Source organism: Chiloscyllium plagiosum, unplaced genomic scaffold (genome assembly GCF_037043375.1).
Source record: "Chiloscyllium plagiosum isolate Xiang-an unplaced genomic scaffold, Cpla_swu_hap1 HiC_scaffold_2, whole genome shotgun sequence".
Lineage (NCBI taxonomy): Eukaryota > Metazoa > Chordata > Chondrichthyes > Orectolobiformes > Hemiscylliidae > Chiloscyllium > Chiloscyllium plagiosum.
In genome coordinates, this window is record NW_028270140.1 from 141,465,003 (window position 1) to 141,484,920 (window position 19,918).

At 41.8% G+C, this 19,918-nt stretch overlaps 1 protein-coding gene across 3 annotated transcripts in view; it reads right to left on the minus strand.

Annotated features, from left to right (window-relative positions):
• Positions 1-226: 226 nt before the first annotated feature.
• Positions 227-19,918, minus strand: part of galntl6 (polypeptide N-acetylgalactosaminyltransferase like 6) — a 1,318,324-nt gene continuing 1,298,632 nt past the window's right edge. For 2 of the 3 annotated variants that reach the window (XM_087993690.1, XM_087993684.1), the window contains exon 13: positions 227-593. In XM_087993690.1, coding sequence (XP_087849816.1) covers positions 426-593 — 168 coding nt within the window. In that variant the 3' untranslated portion in view covers positions 227-425. Of the gene's footprint in view, positions 594-10,139; positions 10,210-19,918 lie in introns of all 3 variants that reach the window. The other variant, XM_087993693.1, reaches the window with a different exon arrangement.

Consider the following 19,918-nt stretch of genomic DNA (forward strand, 5'->3'; position numbering starts at 1 on the left):
CTGTGGCTTGCCCTAAAGCAAAAAGTGCAATCAGCATCCGCTTAAAGATACACTGAGGCAGGATTGACCTGAGAATCTACAGAATTCCAACTCTCTTTTATACAGTCCAATGCATGTCTGAATCTGTTTGCTCTTGACCAGCAAGGCATTCTCGTGTCTGCTTGAGTCTTTTCACGTCCTGCAACAGCCGGTGAGGCTCCTTTTATTTTATTCAAAGTGCATCCATCGCGTTCTTGACTTCAGCTACAGTTATCACTGATCCTGAGAGTAAGCCCACCACACCCTCCCCAGATTCCCCCCACACCCATCCCAACCCCTCATAGCTACAAAACTCAACACCTGAATGAATTGACCCAGCTACCAATAGTTCTGCCAAAGGACCAACTTGCCAGATATGCACATTCTTCACTGTGGCAAAGATGTTTCTAAGAGCTGGAATTACTGTTGAATTTGTCTAGAACAGTCAAGTTGACATGTTGGAAAATCCACTGCTGGGTGTGCACTGAGGGATTGCATTTGCTCATGAAAATCTTCTTATCAGCGAGATTGCAGTCCATGCAGCTGTTGCTCACTGGGTGATACAAGGTCTTGTCCTAGGGAGTCCAAAAATAGAAAGATGAATTGTCAGTGCCCGTGAAATTCAGCATTACAGGAATAAATCCATCTGTCACATACGGCACTGTTCACTCATGAGATTAAAATATTCGGGTGAATTTTCTGTTCAACATGCTTTCAAGTTGAAGGCTTCAGATACCTATTCTGGAACATAGGAAACAGAGAAGGACATTTAACCCCTCCAGTCTGCACCACTGTTGAAAGAGATCATGGCTCATCCGTGTCCTAATTCCATATAACCACTTTTGCCTCATATCTCTTCTCAGCTTTGGTAAATAAAAGTCTATCGATCTCAGATTCAGAATTAAAATATGATCGACCATCATCAACATTTTTTATAGATTAATTTGCAGAAAAGCATTTATTGCCCCATCCCTAAATGCCCTTAAATTTAAAGTGAGCTGTTTCTAAAATTGTTGCAGAAAAAAAGATGTGAGATCAATTGTTAATGTTGAACCTGAGGTTGATATATTTTTGACAAGCTGCTGATGGCAGACGAAAGTTCCAAACTTTTACCATTGTTTCAACATGTAGATTTTTTTTTCACTTCTGAAAGGTCTGAGTAATTTTTTTTTGTTTCTACCTATATACTCTGTTGGTTCCCCTAAATATCTTTAAAAAACTTTGATCAAATCACCCTGTCATCTTGCAAATGCCAGGGAATCAAGCCCCAGCTTGTGTAATTTGCTAAATTGGCTTACCAATCTGCTAAGAGACTTCTACTTTGCAGAGGTACAGAAACTGCTATAGAACCATTGAACCATGGAAATGTTACTGCACAGAAGGGGGCCATGTGACCCATCTCAACCACACCGATCCAAAGGCATCCAGATGCCCTTTTTAATCCCAAATTCCTGCAGACAGCCCATAACTCTGCAAATTACAGCACTTAAGGTGCAGATCCAGGTGCTTTTTGAAAGAATTTAGGGTCTTTGCCTCCAGCATTCTTCAACACTTTCTCCTAGCACTTCCTGGACCATGCTTTTCACTGGCCACATCTCCTCTAGAGATCTTTACTTATATCCCATAGTCTTCCAAACATAGATAATCAATTTCTACCATCTTTCCAAGACCCAGACTAAGATTTGTTCTGGTTGACCCATCTTGTCAGCCTGTTACTACCTCATTGAACTAATACCTTCCCAACTTGGCTCAATTCTTGATTTATCTCTCTCTTTCCATCAACATCCCATGTGATTTCTGGCATGCTCCTTCAGTTTAGCAGTCTCCAATATCTTAATTACTCTCTCTTCAGCCCAATCATTTGATATTCCATTTTCCACTTGAGACTTCTTCAATTTCTTCCCCAAACAAAGGCCCAAACAATCCCCCAATCACTGCCACTCTCCTCTGCCTGGCTGATTTGGTTATCACATTAAACTAATCCTCCTTTACCTCATCCCACTTTTTCCAATTAGAACTGTTGCTATGAGCCATATGTCTTAGAAACGTATGTTTTTAGTCCAAGTAAAAAACAGTTAAACTGGTGAATGAGATACATCTTTTATGTTTCCAAATAGAACTTACACATGAACAATACATTCATTTTCATGTATTACCTTTTTTTTCACCTTTTCATCCTCTTGGCAACATGGTTATGTGTCTTATAACATAACTATTGTACAATGTATTCTGAATTTTAGCTGTTAGTTATCTAGGATGATCTTAGAAAGGGCTGAAGCACTGGCTTTTGTCGCAATATTTTCAACTGAAGAGAAAAGTGCAGGGCTGAAACTCTCCATTTTCAGGACCCCTGCATTATGGTAGTCAGTTGAGCTTAAAAAAAGTTCTAACAGGACTAGAACTGGTCCTGTTATGATCCCAGCAGCCATTGTTATGAAACAAGTCTATAGGAAGGATGTTGTTAAACTTGAGAAGTGCAGAAAAAATTTACAAGGATGTTGCTGGGACTGGAGGGTTTAAACCATCAGGAGAGGCTGAATAGGCTGGGCTTTTTTTCCTGGAGCATTAGTGGCTGAGGGGTGATATAATGGAGGTTTATAAAATCATGAGGGGAATGAATAGGGTGAATAGCCAAGGTCTTTTTCCGAGGGTGTGGGAGTCCAAAACTAGAGGGCATGGGTTTAAGGTGAGACGGGAAAGATTTGAAAAAAACCTGAGGGGTAAGTTTTCCATGCAGAGAGTGGTGCGTGGTGTGGAATGAGTTGCCAAAGGAAGTGGTGGAGGCTGATACAATTCCAACATTTAAAAGGCATCTGCCAGGGTACATGAATAAGAAGGATTGAGCGGGACATGGGTCAAATGCTGGCAAATGGGACGAGGTCAGGTTAGGATGTCTGTTCAGTGCAGGCAAGTGCACCAAAGGGTCTATTTCCGTGCGTTAATCTCTGTAACTATTTGACTCTAAGTCAGATCCCAGACTGAAATTTAGATTATTAGACCATAGATTGTGTTTGTTTTTGGCGTTAACAAGGTCATTTTTCACTATAAGATAAGCACACAATGCTGCAGAGCTGGTTTAACAATAAAACAGAAGTGTGTTACACAAAAGAAATTAAGATAAATTAGAATAAACTGAACTATTCTCATACAGCACATGTTCAAACATTTTGAAACTCACAGCAAAATACAATCCCCTTAATCCATAAAACATTCCTTTCCAGTACTCAGACAAGAGAATTATCTTCTTTATCACAACTATAAGGTTCAATTCAACTGTGGTTTCATTCTCTGTCTTGAAAATCTGATAGCTTCCTATTAATTCTTCACACCAGTTCTGAAGAAGAGCCATATCAGACTGTAAATGTTAATTTTCTCCAGCATTCTCTGTGTTTGTTTGAACTTAGACTTTCTCAGCTGTAAATAACACTTGCAAAATTTTAACCAAATACTTCTGTTCTGGAACTTTAAAACTATGTTACTTACACTGAGGTAATCAAGTTTTTAATAATTCTAAACTATCTCCCTTGCTTAGGAGAACTGTCTTATACATCAAGCTTTAGCTAAGACATCTGCAACCTTGCAACCAAAAGGGCTTTCTTCAAGCTAGAGATGTTCCCATAAGACAAAAAAAAGTTCTAGAACCTTCTGGTAGAAACCTAATACACTACAATATTTAATTTGATTGGTTGTAAAAATTCACCCAATGGATTCAAAACTCCATTAATCTCTCTCTTGCTTTCTTCTACTGTGTTTTACAATATCATGGCTACAGAAATGCTTGCAAGTTAATCATTTATAGATACAGACCAAGGAGGAGAAAGTGAGGACTGCAGATGCTGGAGATCAGAGCTGAAAATGTGTTGCTGGAAAAACGCAGAAGGTCAGGCAGCATCCAAGGAACAGGAGAATCGACGTTTCAGGCATAAGCCCTTCTTCAAGGGCTTATCCTACTGCGAATCCTCTTACAAGGATGCCTTCCTTGAAGAAGCTCTCTTCCTCCCTGAAGAAGGGCTTATGCCCAAAACATCGATTCTCCTGTTCCTTGGATGCTGCCTGACCTGCTGCGCTTTTCCAGCAACACATTTTCAGCTCTAGATACAGACCAAGCCTATATACCAACAGCTCAATATCCAAATTCTAAAATCAATGATATTAAAATATAGATAGACATCACTATCCCAAATTCAGGAAACCACAAGGTACTGGCTATTGAACTATTTGTGAATGGAATATCTACAAAGGCAGCATGGCTACAACGATATAACTCCTCCTGCACATTCGAGATGACAGCATAAAAGTTGCATCATTTGCTTCCTTTTATTCAACAGGTTATGGGTAGACCATGGCCAAAGTGCACCAGGCAAACATTACAGCACTAGGGAGTAGGAATTTCTTTACTTGGAATGGATATTTTTTGTTTGCGTATGTGAGTATACGTGTCAGGTTAAGTGCTTGCAAATTCACAGCCCAAAATTACAAAGCATTCAGCAAATAATTGTGTTGATATTGGTGTAGAATACTTGGCAGTTGGAGTATATGAAGGAAAATGTGAAATTGTCCACTTAGGTAGGGAAAATAGAAAAGCAACATATTATTTAAATGGTGAGAGATTGCATCTTCTGAGGTACTGAATCACCTGGATGTCCTGGTATATCAATCACAAAAAGTTGGTTTGAAGGTAAAACAATGATTAGAAAGGGAAATGGAATTTATTACAAGGGGAATAGAACATTGAAACTGAAACATTTTGCTACAGTTGTACAAGACTTTAGTGAGACCCCATCCAGAGTACAGGACAGTTTTTAATCGCCTTATTCAAGAAAAGACATAATTGCTTTACAAGCCCTGCAGAGACGGTTCCTTCAAAGGATTCCTATGATAAGTGAAACATCTTGAAAGGAAAGGTTGGACAGGTTGGTCTGTATCCATGGAGTTTTGAAAATAAGCAGTGATGATATTGAAACATACAAGGTCCTGAGGGATCTTGACTGGTTGAATGCTGAAGGATGTTTCCACTCATGGGAGAGACTAGAATTAGGGAGTGCAGTTTAAAAATAAAGTCTCCATGTAAGGAAAATATACTAAAATTTTAATTTCTGCAGAGAGTCTTGAATCTGTGAAATTCTGTTTCCCAGAGAGTCATGAATTTTTTTTTAAGGCAGATGTAGCAGAGTCTCAATTAAAGAATAGACTAAGTATTTTGGAGGTAGGCAGCAAAGTGGAGACAAGGCCACAATCAGATCAGCCATAATTTTATCCTAATTTATAGCATCACAGAGTCAAACAGCACAGAAACAGACCCTTCAGTTCAACCAGTCCATGCCAACCATAATCCCAAACTAAATTAGTCCCACTTGTTTGTGTGTGACCCGTATCCCTCCAAACATTTCTTATTCATGTACTTATCTAAATGTCTTTTAACTGTTGCAACTGTACCTGCATCCACTCGTTCCTCTGGAAGTTCATTCCACACATGAACCATTGTCTGTGTAAAAAAAATGCTCCTCATGCCTTTATTAAATCTTTCTCCACTCAGCTTAAAAATATGCCCCCTAGTCTTGAAATTCACCCACCCTAGGGAAAAGACACCTGCCATTCACTTTATCTATACCCCTCGCTATTTTATAAACCTCTATAAGGTCACCTCTCAACATCTTACATTCCAGTGGAAAACATCCCAGCCTTTCCTTATAACTCAAACCCTCCATTCCCAGCAACATCCTGGTAAATCTCTCTGAACCTTCTCCAGCTTAATCCTATAGCAGGGAGATCAGAATTGGACATTATTTGTTTATAAATTATATACATAATTTGTACGTTCAGATGAAAAATTCACATGTATGTCAGTCTTCTTAGGCTGTAGTAAAAACATAACATTGAGATAGAGTCATGGCAATTTGACACAACATAAAAAGACTTACAATTACAAACATAGTTTGATTAGAGATCATTAGCATGGTTTTGTGAGGGACAGATCATGCCTCACAAACCTTATTGAATTCTTTGTGGCTGTGACAAAACAAGTTGATGAAGGTAGAGCAGTGGATGCGTTGTACATGGATTATAGTAAGGTATTAGATAAAGTTCCCCACCCCAGTCCAACACCGGCACGTCCAAATCATGGGTGAGTCTGTTTGAAGGAAAAGGAATGACCGGCAAATGGGAGGCTTTTAAAAGTGTGATCTCAAGAATCCAGTATGTCCCTGTTAGGGTGGGGGCTGAAAATGTGTTGCTGGAAAAGCGCAGCAGGTCAGGCAGCATCCAAGGAGCAGGAGAATCGACGTTTCGGGCATAAGCCCTTCTTCAGGAATGAGCCCCTCATTCCTGAAGAAGGGCTTATGCCCGAACCATAGATTCTCCTGCTCCTTGGATGCTGCCTGACCTGCTGCGCTTTTCTAGCAACACATTTTCAGCTCTGATCTCCAGCATCTGCAGTCCTCACTTTCTCCTGTTAGGGTGGGCTCATTCAGAAAGTAAGGAGGCATGGGAGACAGGGAAACCTGTCTATCTGGATACAGAATTGCTAGGCCCATAGAAGGCAGAGGGTGGTGGTAGATGGAAAGTATTCAGTGACCAGTGGTGTTCCTCAGAAATCGATTCTGGGACCTCTACTCTTTGGAATTTTTGTAAATCATTTGGACGAGGAACTGGAAGGGTGGGTTAGTAAGTTTGCTGATGACATGAAGGTTGGTGGAATTGTGAATAGTGTGGAGGCCTGTTGTTGGTTGCAATGGGACATTGACAGTATGCAGGGCTGGACTGAGAAACGGCAGATGGAGTTCAACCTGGAAAAGTATGAAGTCATTCACTTTGGAAGGTCAAATTTGAATGCAGAATAAGGTAGGATTATTGGCAGTATGGAGGAACAAAGGGATCTTGGGGACCATGTTCATAGATTCAAAGTTTCCACCCAGTTTGATAGGGTTGTTAAGAAGGCGTATGGTGTGTTGGCTTTCATTATCAGGGGGATTAGGTTTAAGAGCTGTGAGGTTATGTTGCGGATCTATAAAGTCCTTGTTAGACCAGGAATATTGTGGAACATTGTGTTCAGATCTGTTTGCCTCATTATTGGAAAGATACAGAAGCTTTTGACAGGGTGCAGATGAGATTTGCCAGGATGCTGCCTGATCTGGAGGAAATGTCTTATGAAGAAAGGATGAAGGAGATAGGGCTTTTCTCATTGGAGTGAAGAAGGATGAGAGGTGACTTGATAGAGCTGTACAAGATGTTGAGAGGCATAGATAAAGTGGATAGCCAGAGACGTTTTTCCATGGCAGAAATGTCTATCATTAGGGGGCATAATTTTAAGGTAATTGGAGGAAGGTTTGGGAGAGATGTCAGAGACAGGTTCTTTATTCAGAGAGTGGTGGGTTTGTGGAATGCTCTGCCAGCGGTGGTAGTAGAGTCAGATACATTAGGAACATTGAAGCAACTCTTGGATAGGCACATGGAAGTTAGTACAATGAAAGGTATGTAGGTTAGTGTCATCTTAAAGTCGAGTGCCGAAGGGTCTGTACTGTGCTGTACTCTTCTATGTTCTATGTTCTACCTTCTACAGACTGTCCTGAAACATGCTGAATTGTTATAATGCAGGAAATGTCATAATCAATTCATGCAGAGCAAACTATCACAGACAGCAAAGGATTATGATTAGATAATCAGCTTCAAAAGCTTTGATTGAGGGGATAAATACTGAAAAAAGGACTCAGGGAGAAATCACCCCTATCTTCTTCTTCACATTGGGATCTTTTACATTCATTGACTTAATTTAATCTCTCATCAGAAATACAGCATTGGATCTTCAGAAGCATCAACCTAATTATAAATATCCAAGGCAAGACTAATATTAGAACATCCAGCTCCAGAAGCCAGTTCTGCTCTGGCTGATCTGTTTGTGGTTTGAACTTCTCATCTCCTTCTGATAACCTTTGATTACCCTGTCTAACAAGGAACTATCTTCAGTACCAGACTCAAAATGTTAACTCTGTTTCTGTCTCTTCCAAAATGCTGCTAGACATGTTGAGTTTGTCCAGCATTCTCTGTGTTTGTTTAAGAATCTGCTTACATTCATCTTAGAAATAGTCAATGATCCCACCTCGATTGCCTACTGGCGCAGAGAATTATGTGGTCAGATTTGTGCTTTGGTTTCTTCTGTGGGACCTTAACCAGTGGCAATTTGCCTCAGGTGAGGAAACTGCTACTGGGCCAGCAGAGATTAATGCAATAGAACATAGAACATAGAACAATACAGCACAGAACAGGCCCTTCGGCCCACAATGTTGTGCCGAACATTTGTCCTAACTTAAGCACCTGTCCATGTACCTATCCAATTGCTGCTTAAAGGCCACCAATGATTCTGACTCTGCCACTCCCACAGGCAGCGCATTCCATGTCCCAACCACTCTCTGGGTACCCCTGACATCCCCCCATACCTTCCACCCTTCACCTTAAATTTATGTCCCCTTGTAACACTCTGTTGTACCTGGGGAAAAAGTCTCTGACTGTCTACTCTATCTATTCCCCTGATCATCTTATAAACCTCTTTCAAGTCACCCCTCATCCTTCGCCGTTCCAATGAGAAAAGACCTCTCAACCTATCCTCGTACGACCTCGTTCCAATGAGAAAAGACACTCTCAACCTATCCTCGTACGACCTATTCTCCATTCCAGGCAACATCCTGGTAAATCTCCTCTGCACCCTCTCCAAAGCTTCCACATCTTTCCTAAAGTGAGGCGACCAGAACTGCACACAGTACTTCAAATGTGGCCTTACCAAGGTCCTGTACAGCTGCAACATCACCTCACAACTCTTGAATTCAATCCCTCTGCTAATGAATGCTAATACACCATAGGCCTTCTTACAAGCTCTATCCACCTGAGTGACAACTTTCAAAGAGCTATGAACATAGACCCCAAGATCCCTCTGCTCCCCACCTTACTAAGAACCCTACCGTTAACCTTGTATTCCACATTCTTATTTGTCCTTCCAAAATGGACAACCTCACACTTGACAGGGTTGAACTCCATCTGCCACTCCTCAGCCCAGCTCTGCATCATATCTAAGTCCCTTTGCAGCCGACAACAGCCCTCCTCACTATCTACAACTCCACCAATCTTTGTATTGTCTGCAAATTTACTGACCCACCCTTCGACTCCCTCTTCCAAGTCATTAATAAAAGTTACAAACAGCAGAGGACCCAGAACTGATCCCTGCGGAACTCCACTTGTAACTGGGCTCCAGGCTGAATATTTACCATCTACCACCACTCTCTGACTTCGACCGGTTAGCCAGTTCTCTATCCAACTGGCCAAATTTCCCACTATCCCATGCCTCCTGACTTTCTGCATCAGCCTACCATGGGCAATGCAGTGCCATGTGGGGGAAAGGCGAGTGCAGCAGCTGTGCAGGGCACGAAAAGGAAACAATAAGTCAGTCGAGCTTAAAATTTGGCTTCACCTCCTTGTGGACATGGTGACCTGTGGAGCTGGAGTTGTGCACAGGAAGCAATCTTGCTTGAAAATCTTGTCACATAACACCAGCTATATTTTGAAAGGTAATTGTATGCTAGGTTGCTCTTTCTTGCAGACGTACAACTGTACTGATATGATGGATTCTCTTAATTATTGCCTCCATTTTCTAATCCCCAGCCCTGGTCAGCTGTGTGGAAAGCTGCTAATCGGTTGTGATATCCTTGGATGCTCTTCAAAAGGCTTCTTCAGAAATTCTTCAGTCTCCCACCCCACCACTGCATCTGCCCTAACTGATGTCAAACACTCCTTTTTGGTTGCCCCTTCCTTTCAAATTTGTTTTGATCTTCCTCCCGCAGTCTCTCTGATTTCACTTCCTGTGCTGTGTTTAATTGTATAGATCACCTTACACTGGAGAACTGAGTGCTAATAGCACTTGACCTGGCAGGTGAATTTGCACACTTCTTAATCATTTCAAGCTGATTTACATCTGAGAATAAAGATCAGCTTCAGAATGCTGCCAACTCAGCCATTCTGATAAATGTGGATTTGGACCAAGATTATTTTGTACCACTCTCTGCAGTAGCTGTTAAGTTATATTTATGACTGAGTACAAATAAGACTACAATGTAAGCAATTAGTGAGGAATGAACCTTAGCCGCCAAATCTTTGCAAGAAGACTTTAACTCTTGAGTTCCAGGAATACTGTACATGAGGTTGCTTCTGCAAGGCACAATGCAAAAAAGAAAGACATGCATTTATATGGTACTTATCACAATCATGGGGTGTCCCAAAGTGACTTACACTTTCTGAACTATTATTGCTGTGCAAACACAGTCGCGAATTCACTTACAAGAAATTCCCACAAAGTGCATTGATATGTACAAATATTCTGATTTGTATTGGCCCAGGACACTGCGAATACCTTTCCTGTTCTGTTACAAAATAGTGTAATGGGATCTCTAGCCTCAGATTAATGTCTCATGAGAAAGATGACTGCAACAGTAGAACACTCCCTCACTACTGACAGTGCATCACACCCTCAGTGCTACTTTGATTTACCAGCCAAATTAGGTGCTTACGTCTTATGAATGGAATTTGAATCTGTGATTTTATATTTCAGAGGAAAGTCTTCCCACCGACCCACAGCTAACACCATGTACGGGACTTGATTATGGGAATGAAGCTTGGAAATAAATATGTTTATTAACTGGACATTCTGCCTTTTAATTGCTGATATTGTGACACCAATTGTGAGAGAACTGATCCCGTAGTTCCAGTTGTGATTGTCTATGAGGAACAAACAAGGACAGGCCAAAATAAAAACTTTTCCAGTGTGTAGGATTTCTGCATTCTTGCACATGAAATTTCCTTTGTCATTCCAATTGCCAGCAGCTCTTTTCTAATTAGACTGAGGTTGTTTGATTGAGATGATTTGGTTGAGAATGGAATTATGGCTTTAAATTAATTGGCCATTGCCTGAGCAATGTGTGCTACAGGGGGATTTGTGGCAGATTTGGATAAGAAGTCCAGCAAGGCCCATCTTGATGTCAGGACCAATTCACTACATTATACATGCATTTACCAAGTGGTAGACAGTACTAGGAGTGGTGAGTTGTGAATTAAAGGGATTATAGCTTGTTAAATGTCTTATTAATTGCACAACTCACCTCATAAATATTCAGCTTCCTATGCTACTGAGCAATGTTCCTATATTCCTACATGCTGAACACGTTAGATGTCAACATGCAAATTGGAATGGGAACCTGCTGACTTCAGCTGATGATTCAAGATAGCAGCAGAGGTCAAGAAACAAAGAACAATACAGCACAGGAACAGGCTCTTCAGCCTTCCAAGACTGACACATTTTGACCTTGCATTGTAAAACTGTCTTCACTTACTGGATCCATATCCCTCTATTCCTTTCCTATTCATGTATTCGTCCAAGTACTTATTGAATGCTGCTATTGTGTCTACTTCCACTGCCTCCTCTGGCAAAGCACTTCCAAGCACTCACCATTCTTTGTGTGAAAAAAGTTGGACATTCCAGATGGGTCAGATGGCAGTCTGTTCCTTTTTTTTTCTTTCTCACATGTATTCTTTCTCTCTTGTCTTTTCCTCTTCTGCCAGCAGCCTGGAGGGTGGATGACGGCTAAACATCTTGGAGTAGAGCAGGACTAGCCAGCGGCCCAGGGTAGTGTGGGGGCAGCCAGCAGACCCAGATTGAAGCAGGGTCAGCCAGAAGCCTGGAACAGAACAGGGGGTGGGCAGCTGGCCTGGAGCAGAGGTAGGGATGGCTAGTGACCCACAGTGAAATGGGGATTGCCAGTAGGTGAGAGCAGAGGTGGAGGGGGGTGGGGTATTCGGCCACTGGCCTGGAGCAGAGCGGGGAGGGGCTGGCCAGCAGGCCCATAGAGAGTGCATCCAGTGAGCCGGGACCAGAGCAAGGATGGCTGGTGGCCCAGAGCAGAAGCGGGGGAAACCAGTGGCCTGGAGTGGATTGGGGATGGCCAATAGACCGGGATGGAGTCAACACAGCCAGCAGATCTGGAGCAAAAACAACTACTGATTGGGAACCAGGGAGACATCTGGTTAGACCACATGTAAACCCTTATAGAAAGACTGCAATGACAAGACAGGGGATAGAAGCAGAGGCATCTGTAGAGGTGAGGCCACAGACAGTATTGGAGGGAAAACTCAAGGTATATGGAGAGGGGCGGGGTTATGCAGAACAGCATCAGAGGAAATGGAAAGGTTATGGGATGTGGGAGGGTGGGAAGTTATTGGCTGTGATCACCACAGTGGACTCCACAGGGAAGCATAGAGGAGCAGTGTGGGCATGAGTAAGGAACAAAAGGTCAGGGTCTAGGGGGAGAGAGGACAGTTGGAGGTGAAGTTCAGTGTGGTGGGAGTGTGGATCTGAGGGAGGGAATAGGATAAAATTGACTGTTGAGGTAGTGTGAAGTAAAATGGATCATGGAAGCTCCGGTGTATCTGTGGCCAGGCAGGGCCCATTGCTGAAGGTGTCTGCCACAAGGTGTGCTCCCTGCTGTTACTTACTGCTCTCTAGTGTGAAATGCAACTGAAAAATAGTTGGGACGATGCCTTAGGTGGACATAGTCAACGGTCGGTTTGTCAGGTGAAACATGGGATCGACATTTGTTGGATGCTAGGACACTGAAGCATGCATCTGCAAATTCCAGCTACTTGCAATAATTTCTTCACTCATTTGCAATGCATGCAGAGTGATTGTGGTTAGACATCAATTCCTTGTCAAACGTGGATTGCATCATGCCATTAGAGCTTGCAAAATTAATATTGTCATCTCAAGTATGCAGAAATTAGTGAAAATAACTTGAAAGCGAGGTGAATTCTGGCCAAAAGTACACCATCAATTCTGAAACTTCCAAGGGTGTGTGGGATGAGGAGAATATCACTGCATCATCTGCCACGTAAGAATCTCAAGGACTGTTCTGAAGTAAATGGTACCTTTCCTGGTTGATGTGACTCTGGGATAGTGGGAAGGGGGTCAGAGGACAGTAGACACTCCCTTTGTTAATGTCATGTGGTGGTTACTCAGTCAATGCAGCACCTTCACCAAGTTGGTGCATGTGCTGTGACCAATGCCATGATGGAGCAGGTGATAGATCTTCTGAAGATGTGGTTCTGCTGCCGGTCTATATATTTCAGTACAGTCTGGGCAGAGTGTGCCACATCATCCTGGAGTGGTATGCTCTGCACAATTGGAGCAGGCAATGAGGGGATGTGATAGATGCCGTGGAGCCGGGGAAACACGAGCAGTCTCGTGAGGAGGAGGATATTGAGAGGGGGAAGCTGACCTTGTACATGACAGAGCTCAGCAGCATGGGGCATTACAAACCAGACAGGACTTGACTGACACCCTGTTCCAGATGCTGAGAGCTGAGTGCAGAAGATCACCGTGAAATGTTTAATAGTCGTTGGTCATGATGTCAGGATTTGGTTTACATTGTGGGGGGCAAACTGTAGCCTTTTTTGGATTTGTTTGCCTTCACTTTTACTGACTGTAATAAAGTTCATCTTTGGAACTATCTGACTGCTTGCATGTATTTGTGTTCCCCTACTGGTCAATGACAAGCTCCAATGAGTATTGGAGGCGCAGTAGTGGTGACTGAGAGAGGATGGTAAGACATGATGTAGTGAAGGACATGTAAACTGTGTGAGGTGCTAGTTAAACAGCAACCAGGATGAGAAAATGTTTTGTACATGGAACAGAGTTTCAGCCATACTGTTTACATACTTTAACAGTGTGCCTTTTTGGCTGTTGTGCCATTAGTTTACTGATGACAGGTAACATCAGATTGACTGGGTGCACAATCACCTTTTCATGATGGATGCTGGTCTCTCAGTGGATATCTGCTAAGGAGTGAGTTGTTCCAGGAATGGTATGTGGTAAGATCCGCATATAATTAAAGGTGCGGGGGCACCATAGAGTTGAGTAGGTATTAATTCAGGAAAGGTTGGTATGAAACCTGAGAAATCTCACTTGCCCTCACAGTGAGACTCTTTCCATAAAACTTGATGCAGCTTAGACTTAACCAAAAAAAAGGTAAGATACAGCCCCTCATCTTTGACCACAGCTACATTACTTAAAGCTTGGAATTTCATCCATATCTCTCTTTACCCTCCTTTCTTCTTCTTAGCCAGTCCCTTGGAATTGAGGATGACTTGTTTCCACACCAGTATGATGGGTTCACAGGTGGCTGATAAATCAAGTACATGATCTGATGACTCCATCATTTGCAGGGCAGGATTGATTCAGTTAGTTGTTTTGGGGTTTATGCTGTCCCTCCAATGCCATCCTTCGCCTCTCAAATTCCCAATGAATTCCCAACTCTCAATATGTTTGGTGCCTTCCTGAATGAGTCATCTCCATTTTGGTCAGTCTCAAGCTAGCACCTCCCATGAGTCAACAGAGATGTCTGACCTCTATCCTAAAATTTCATTGCGTGATTCCGTGTCAAATTTAACTTGATTTGATTTGATTTGATTTGATTATTGTCACATGTACTGAAATACAGTGAAAAGTATTGTTTAATGTGCTATCCAGGAAAATCACACCTTACGTAAAACATCAGAATGCAGAGTATAGTTTTAAAGCTACAGAGAAGGTGCAGACAAAGATCAACTTAATTTATGAGAGGTCCATTCAAAAGTTTGATAACAAGGGGGAAGAACCTGTTCTTGAATCAGTTGGTATGTGTTTTCAAACTTTTGCAACTTCTACCAGATGGAAGAGTGTATAACAGAGTATAACCAGGGGTGGGAGAGATTTTTGCTGATGTTGGCTGCTTTTCTAAGGCAGCAGGAAGTGTCGATGGAGTCAATAGATGGAAGACTGGTTTGTGTGATAGACTGAATTGCATTCGCAACTCTTTGTAATTCCTTGCAGTCTTGAGCAGAGCAGTTGCAGTTTTTGACTGATTATGCTTCTGTGAAGTATACTGAGAGATCTTACAATATTAAAACTATGATATGAATGTAAGTTGTTAGTCATTATGTTTAGTCTGGGGACCAAATTTAAAGTGTAATGACTAATAGGTTGGAATGGCTGAAACTGTATACAGTGTTGGTGGTGCTGGAACATGATGATGAGAAACACATGCTAATGGGTAACATTGTTGAAATGGCAGTTCACTTAGTAATCATAGAAGCACAACCCTCACACAAATATTGAAACACTATAATTGGTTACAAAGAACATTGCATTATTTGGCAATAAGCTACCACTAACACAAATGGCATAAACAAAGTCTGAAAATATTCAAGTAAAAAGATATTACTGCTTGCCACTGAGAACTGTTTGCAAACAATATTGTCATCTAAGACTGATAATCACTTCAGTTTTCTCAGAGCAAAGGTTTGATTAAGCCACTTTATCAACTGCACTCTGTGGTCATAAATGATCACACTTTGTTGTATCTTAAATTCCTATCAGCAAACAGCAATATAAAATGTATGTGACGCTTACAAAAACCACTTGTTTCATGAATGTGAGAGGATTTTGAAACTCCAGGTACAGTTGAAAAACTAAAGGCTGGAAATTGATATCTGTATACATTCAGGTCTGAAAAAGCTGGGGGACTATGCAAGTGTGAAGTTTGATGTCCAAGGCTCTCATGAAATTCAGACTCAGCAGTCATCAGCATATTGCCAGAGAGCTGTGAGTGTCAATCTGATGTCTAGAAATAGTCAATTGGTTCTACAAGGATATGTGAATGTTGGCTGCAAAGGCCTTGAAGTAAGCCCCTTGATGAGATGACCTGCTCAAAATGATAGAGGCAATCGAAAGACTCCCAAGGTAATCACAGGAAGAGAGGAGCTCAAAACAAGAGGGTGAAGGCTATGTGAAGCCATAGCTGGGTGTGATTTTAAGGCAAGGCAATGGGAAGGGAGAAGGTGATTTGTAGAGGGTCATTTTGGAGGACTAGTCTATTAGAAAATAGCCTTATGAGGTCAGCATTGATATTTTGGACTGCTGTGCAAGACAGGGAGGAGTAAGAGTACTCTACCAACCTTCCATTCTGGTAAGAGCTTCTAAAAGGTTTAACCATTTGGTGCCTGGCCCCAGTGTTCTTTTGCTTTAAGGACATCTCCTTATATCACATGTACATGCATCACCAACTCTAGTTGGGTTCATGATATCTAAAATTTGAACAGGGGGAATTCAAGGCATTACCAGCACGTTTAATAATATAGCAGGCAGCACACTTCCAACACGAAACATGTGGGTACTGACTAATTACCATGTTGGATGGTTAGTCATGTGTTTCATATCTGTAAATGGATGTGGCCTCAACAAGATTTCAAAAAACATTGAAGTGTGTGCTTTGGGCTGACTGTATAATTTCGATTCTTGCATGGCGAATGCCAGTAATTGTTTGCTTCATTTAGGAACTGGAATTAATTCGCTTATTTCCTTGAATCAATATTATCCCCATCTAAATAGTGAAAGCTAATAGATAATAAAAATCCACTTTTAAATCCTCTGTCACAGTCATAACTGAATGAAGGCTGGCCTTAGTAGGAGGAAAGGTTTGCTTTAGAGGGCTGTGAAATGAATCTGGAGTCTGTGAATAATTGGTAAGGTGGATAACTGGTGGATTTTTGTCTCTAACTAAGGTGGATAATTGGAGCAGTGATAGTAGATATTCAATTGTACTGAATTGCTTTAACCACATTTTTCTGTTTAGTTGGGCATACTGCAGAAAAAAAGAAATTCTTTATTTTTGGTGAGTTGTTCATATTAGCATAGTAAAAACCTGCTGAGGATGAATTTACAGGGGCACTGTGACGAATTTATAGAATTATGAGAGGACGTTCGAGATCAATGGGTTGTGCTGGCTCTTTCAAAGAACCTCTGATTTAGTCCAACTCTGTTACTCTTTCCCCATAGTCCTGTAAATGTTTCCTTTTCAAATATTTATCCAATTCCCATTTGAAAGTTATTATTAAATCTGCTTTCACTATCCCTTCAGGCAGTGTGTCCCAGATCATCACAACTCACTGCATATAAAACAAAATTCTCCTCATCTCCCCCTCTGGTGCTTTTGCCAATTACTCTTAATCTTTGTTCTCTGCTTACCAATTCATGCTATTAAGAGCTTCTCCCTGCACACTCTATCAAAACCCTTCAAAATTTTGAAGACCTCTATAAATCTTTCCTTTAGCAGGAATGCTGTAGCGTAAATGCAGTATAATGGACCCTCAGCCTTCTGACTACACAAAGAGAGATGTCAGGGCTGATGAATGGAGTGTTCTTCTGCTTTGTGATAGCAACTGCAAGCAGTCTCAGCAAGAGCCGGATTCAGACTGAAGCTTCTTTCATTTTGCACTTGTGTCCAGGGCAGCCAATATAAATAACAACGCAAACTTGCCAGGACCATCAAAAAATAGCATGCCCTTCCAGCTGCCGGCCTTGGTAGTAAATCTGAGAATTTCATATTGCTGTTGCTCATTGGGAAGAACATGACACCAAGAAAGCACTGGGGTTAGGTAGAAGAAACATAATCTTCCTGTACCCTGACTGACAATACACTTTGCCCCAATTTCAGAACGAAAATAGCTTTACATTGCTGATTGGAATCAAGCACTAGAGCAGTTACTTATGCCCAGTCCAGCACATTGTCTAACAAAGAAGCTTTCTTTTTCTTAACCCCTTTCAAATTTTTGCAAAGTACTGTGATTGAATCACTTCCTTTAGATTGCACAGTACTGTCTGGGATATGCACTTATATGCTGAGATGTCACACTGATGAGTCAATTGCAGCAACGCCAAGACTTGCAATTTTGTTAAGGATTTATTGAGTTTGTAGCATTGTGCCGATGTGCATGATTCATGGGAACTGAGCACACAAGACAGAGAGAAAGAGAGAGAGAGAGAGAGCAATTTCAGTTGCCTTTATTTAATTTCAGTGCTGACTCAAGTGTTGCTTACAGCCAGAGGCAACACCAAAGTAAACTTTCCGGATTTGTCAAGGATGCTGGCTGGGAACACCCAGTTCAAAGAACATAAAATAGATATTGTGCAAATTAAAAATGTTCTTGTAATGTGGATGATGCTGACACAGATGGCATTTATTACCCATACCAGTTGCTCTGAGATGGTGATGGGGCCTTTTGCATGGACCACTAAAATCCTCTTGGTGATGGAACACTCAGGATAGTGTTAAATCAGAAATTTCCAGAATATTCACCCAAAAATGGCAAAGGAGTGGAACAGATATCCAGATTAGGGTAGAGGCTAATTTGTCAGGAACTTTGAAGAGCTACAAGGTTGTGGAGAAGTAACATTGTCCCTGTGCTGTGAATCCAGAAGACTATGTCTGTGGGTGTGGGTTCAAATCCCACCTGTGTAGATATTGAAATTTTAATTCTGTATGAAAAATATGGAACTAGAAACTGGCATAAAGGTGATCATGTGGTAAAATCTTATAGGGGCCTGAGCAGTGCAACTGCAAGAAGTCTACTAAGACTTTTCTCAATATCAAGAGCAACTAGCTGCATTTTCCAATCAAATTTTGGGTGCCGAAATGAGATTCTCACTAGGCAGCAGTGAGGTGCCTATTAAAGAGGATTATTACTAGTTATCACCTTAATTAAATGCAAATCTCACCTTGTTAACAGAAAGTCAGAGTGGGTATCTGATGGCTTCAGCTTGCTGCTTTCACTTTGGAAAACTCGTACGAGCATCTCAGGGCACGATTTGTAGTAGTCATGGGCGATTTCAACTTCCCAAATATTGATTGGAAGCTCTTTAGATCAAGTAGATTGGACGGGGTGGTGTTTGTGCAGTGTGTCCAGGAAGCTTTTCTAACTCAGTATGTAGATTGTCCGACCAGAGGGGAGGCCATATTGGATTTGGTACTCGGTAACGAACCGGGACAAGTGATGGGATTGTTAGTGGGTGAGCATTTTGGTGATGGTGACCACAATTCTGTGACTTTCACCTTGATTATGGAGAGAGATAGGTGCGTGCAACAGGGTAGGTTTTACAATTGGGGGAAGGGTAAATACGATGCTGCAAGACAGGATCTGAGGAGCATAGGTTGGGAGCATAGGCTGTCAGGGAAGGATGTCATTGAAATGTGGAACTTTTTCAAGGAACAGATACGACATGTCCTTGATATGTATGTACCTGTCAGGCAGGAAAGAGATGGTCGTGTGAGGGAACCTTGATTGACGAGGGAGGTTGAATGTCTAGTAAAGAGGAAGAAGGAGGCTTACATAAGGTTGAGGAAACAAGGTTCAGACAGAGCGTTGGAGGATTACAGGATAGCTAGGAGGGAGCTGAAGAAAGGGATTAGGAGAGCTAAGAGAGGGCATGAAAAATCTTTGGCGGGTAGGATCAAGGATAACCTTGATCCTACCCTTTTATGCATATGTGAGAAACATGAGAATGACATGAAGGAGGGTAGATCCGATCAAGGACAGTAGTGGGAGACTGTGTATTGAGTCGGAAGAGATAGGAGAGGTCTTGAATGAGTACTTTTCTTCAGTATTTACAAATGAGAGGGACCGTATTGTTGAAGAGGCGGGTATGAAACGGACTGGTAAGCTAGAGGAGTTACTTAAACATAGAACATAGAAAAATACAGCGCAGTACAGGCCTTTTGGCCCTCGATGTTGCGCCGATCCAAGCCCACCTAACCTATACTAGCCCACTATCCTCCATATGCCTATCCAATGCCCGTTTAAATGCCCATAAAGAGGGAGTGTCCACCACTGCTACTGGCAGGGCATTCCATGAACTCACGACTCGCTGAGTAAAGAATCTACCCCAAACATCTGTCCTATACCTACCAACCCTTAATTTAAAGCTATGCCCCCTCATAATAGCTGACTCCATACGTGGAAAAAGGTTCTCATTGTCAACCCTATCTAAACCCTTAAT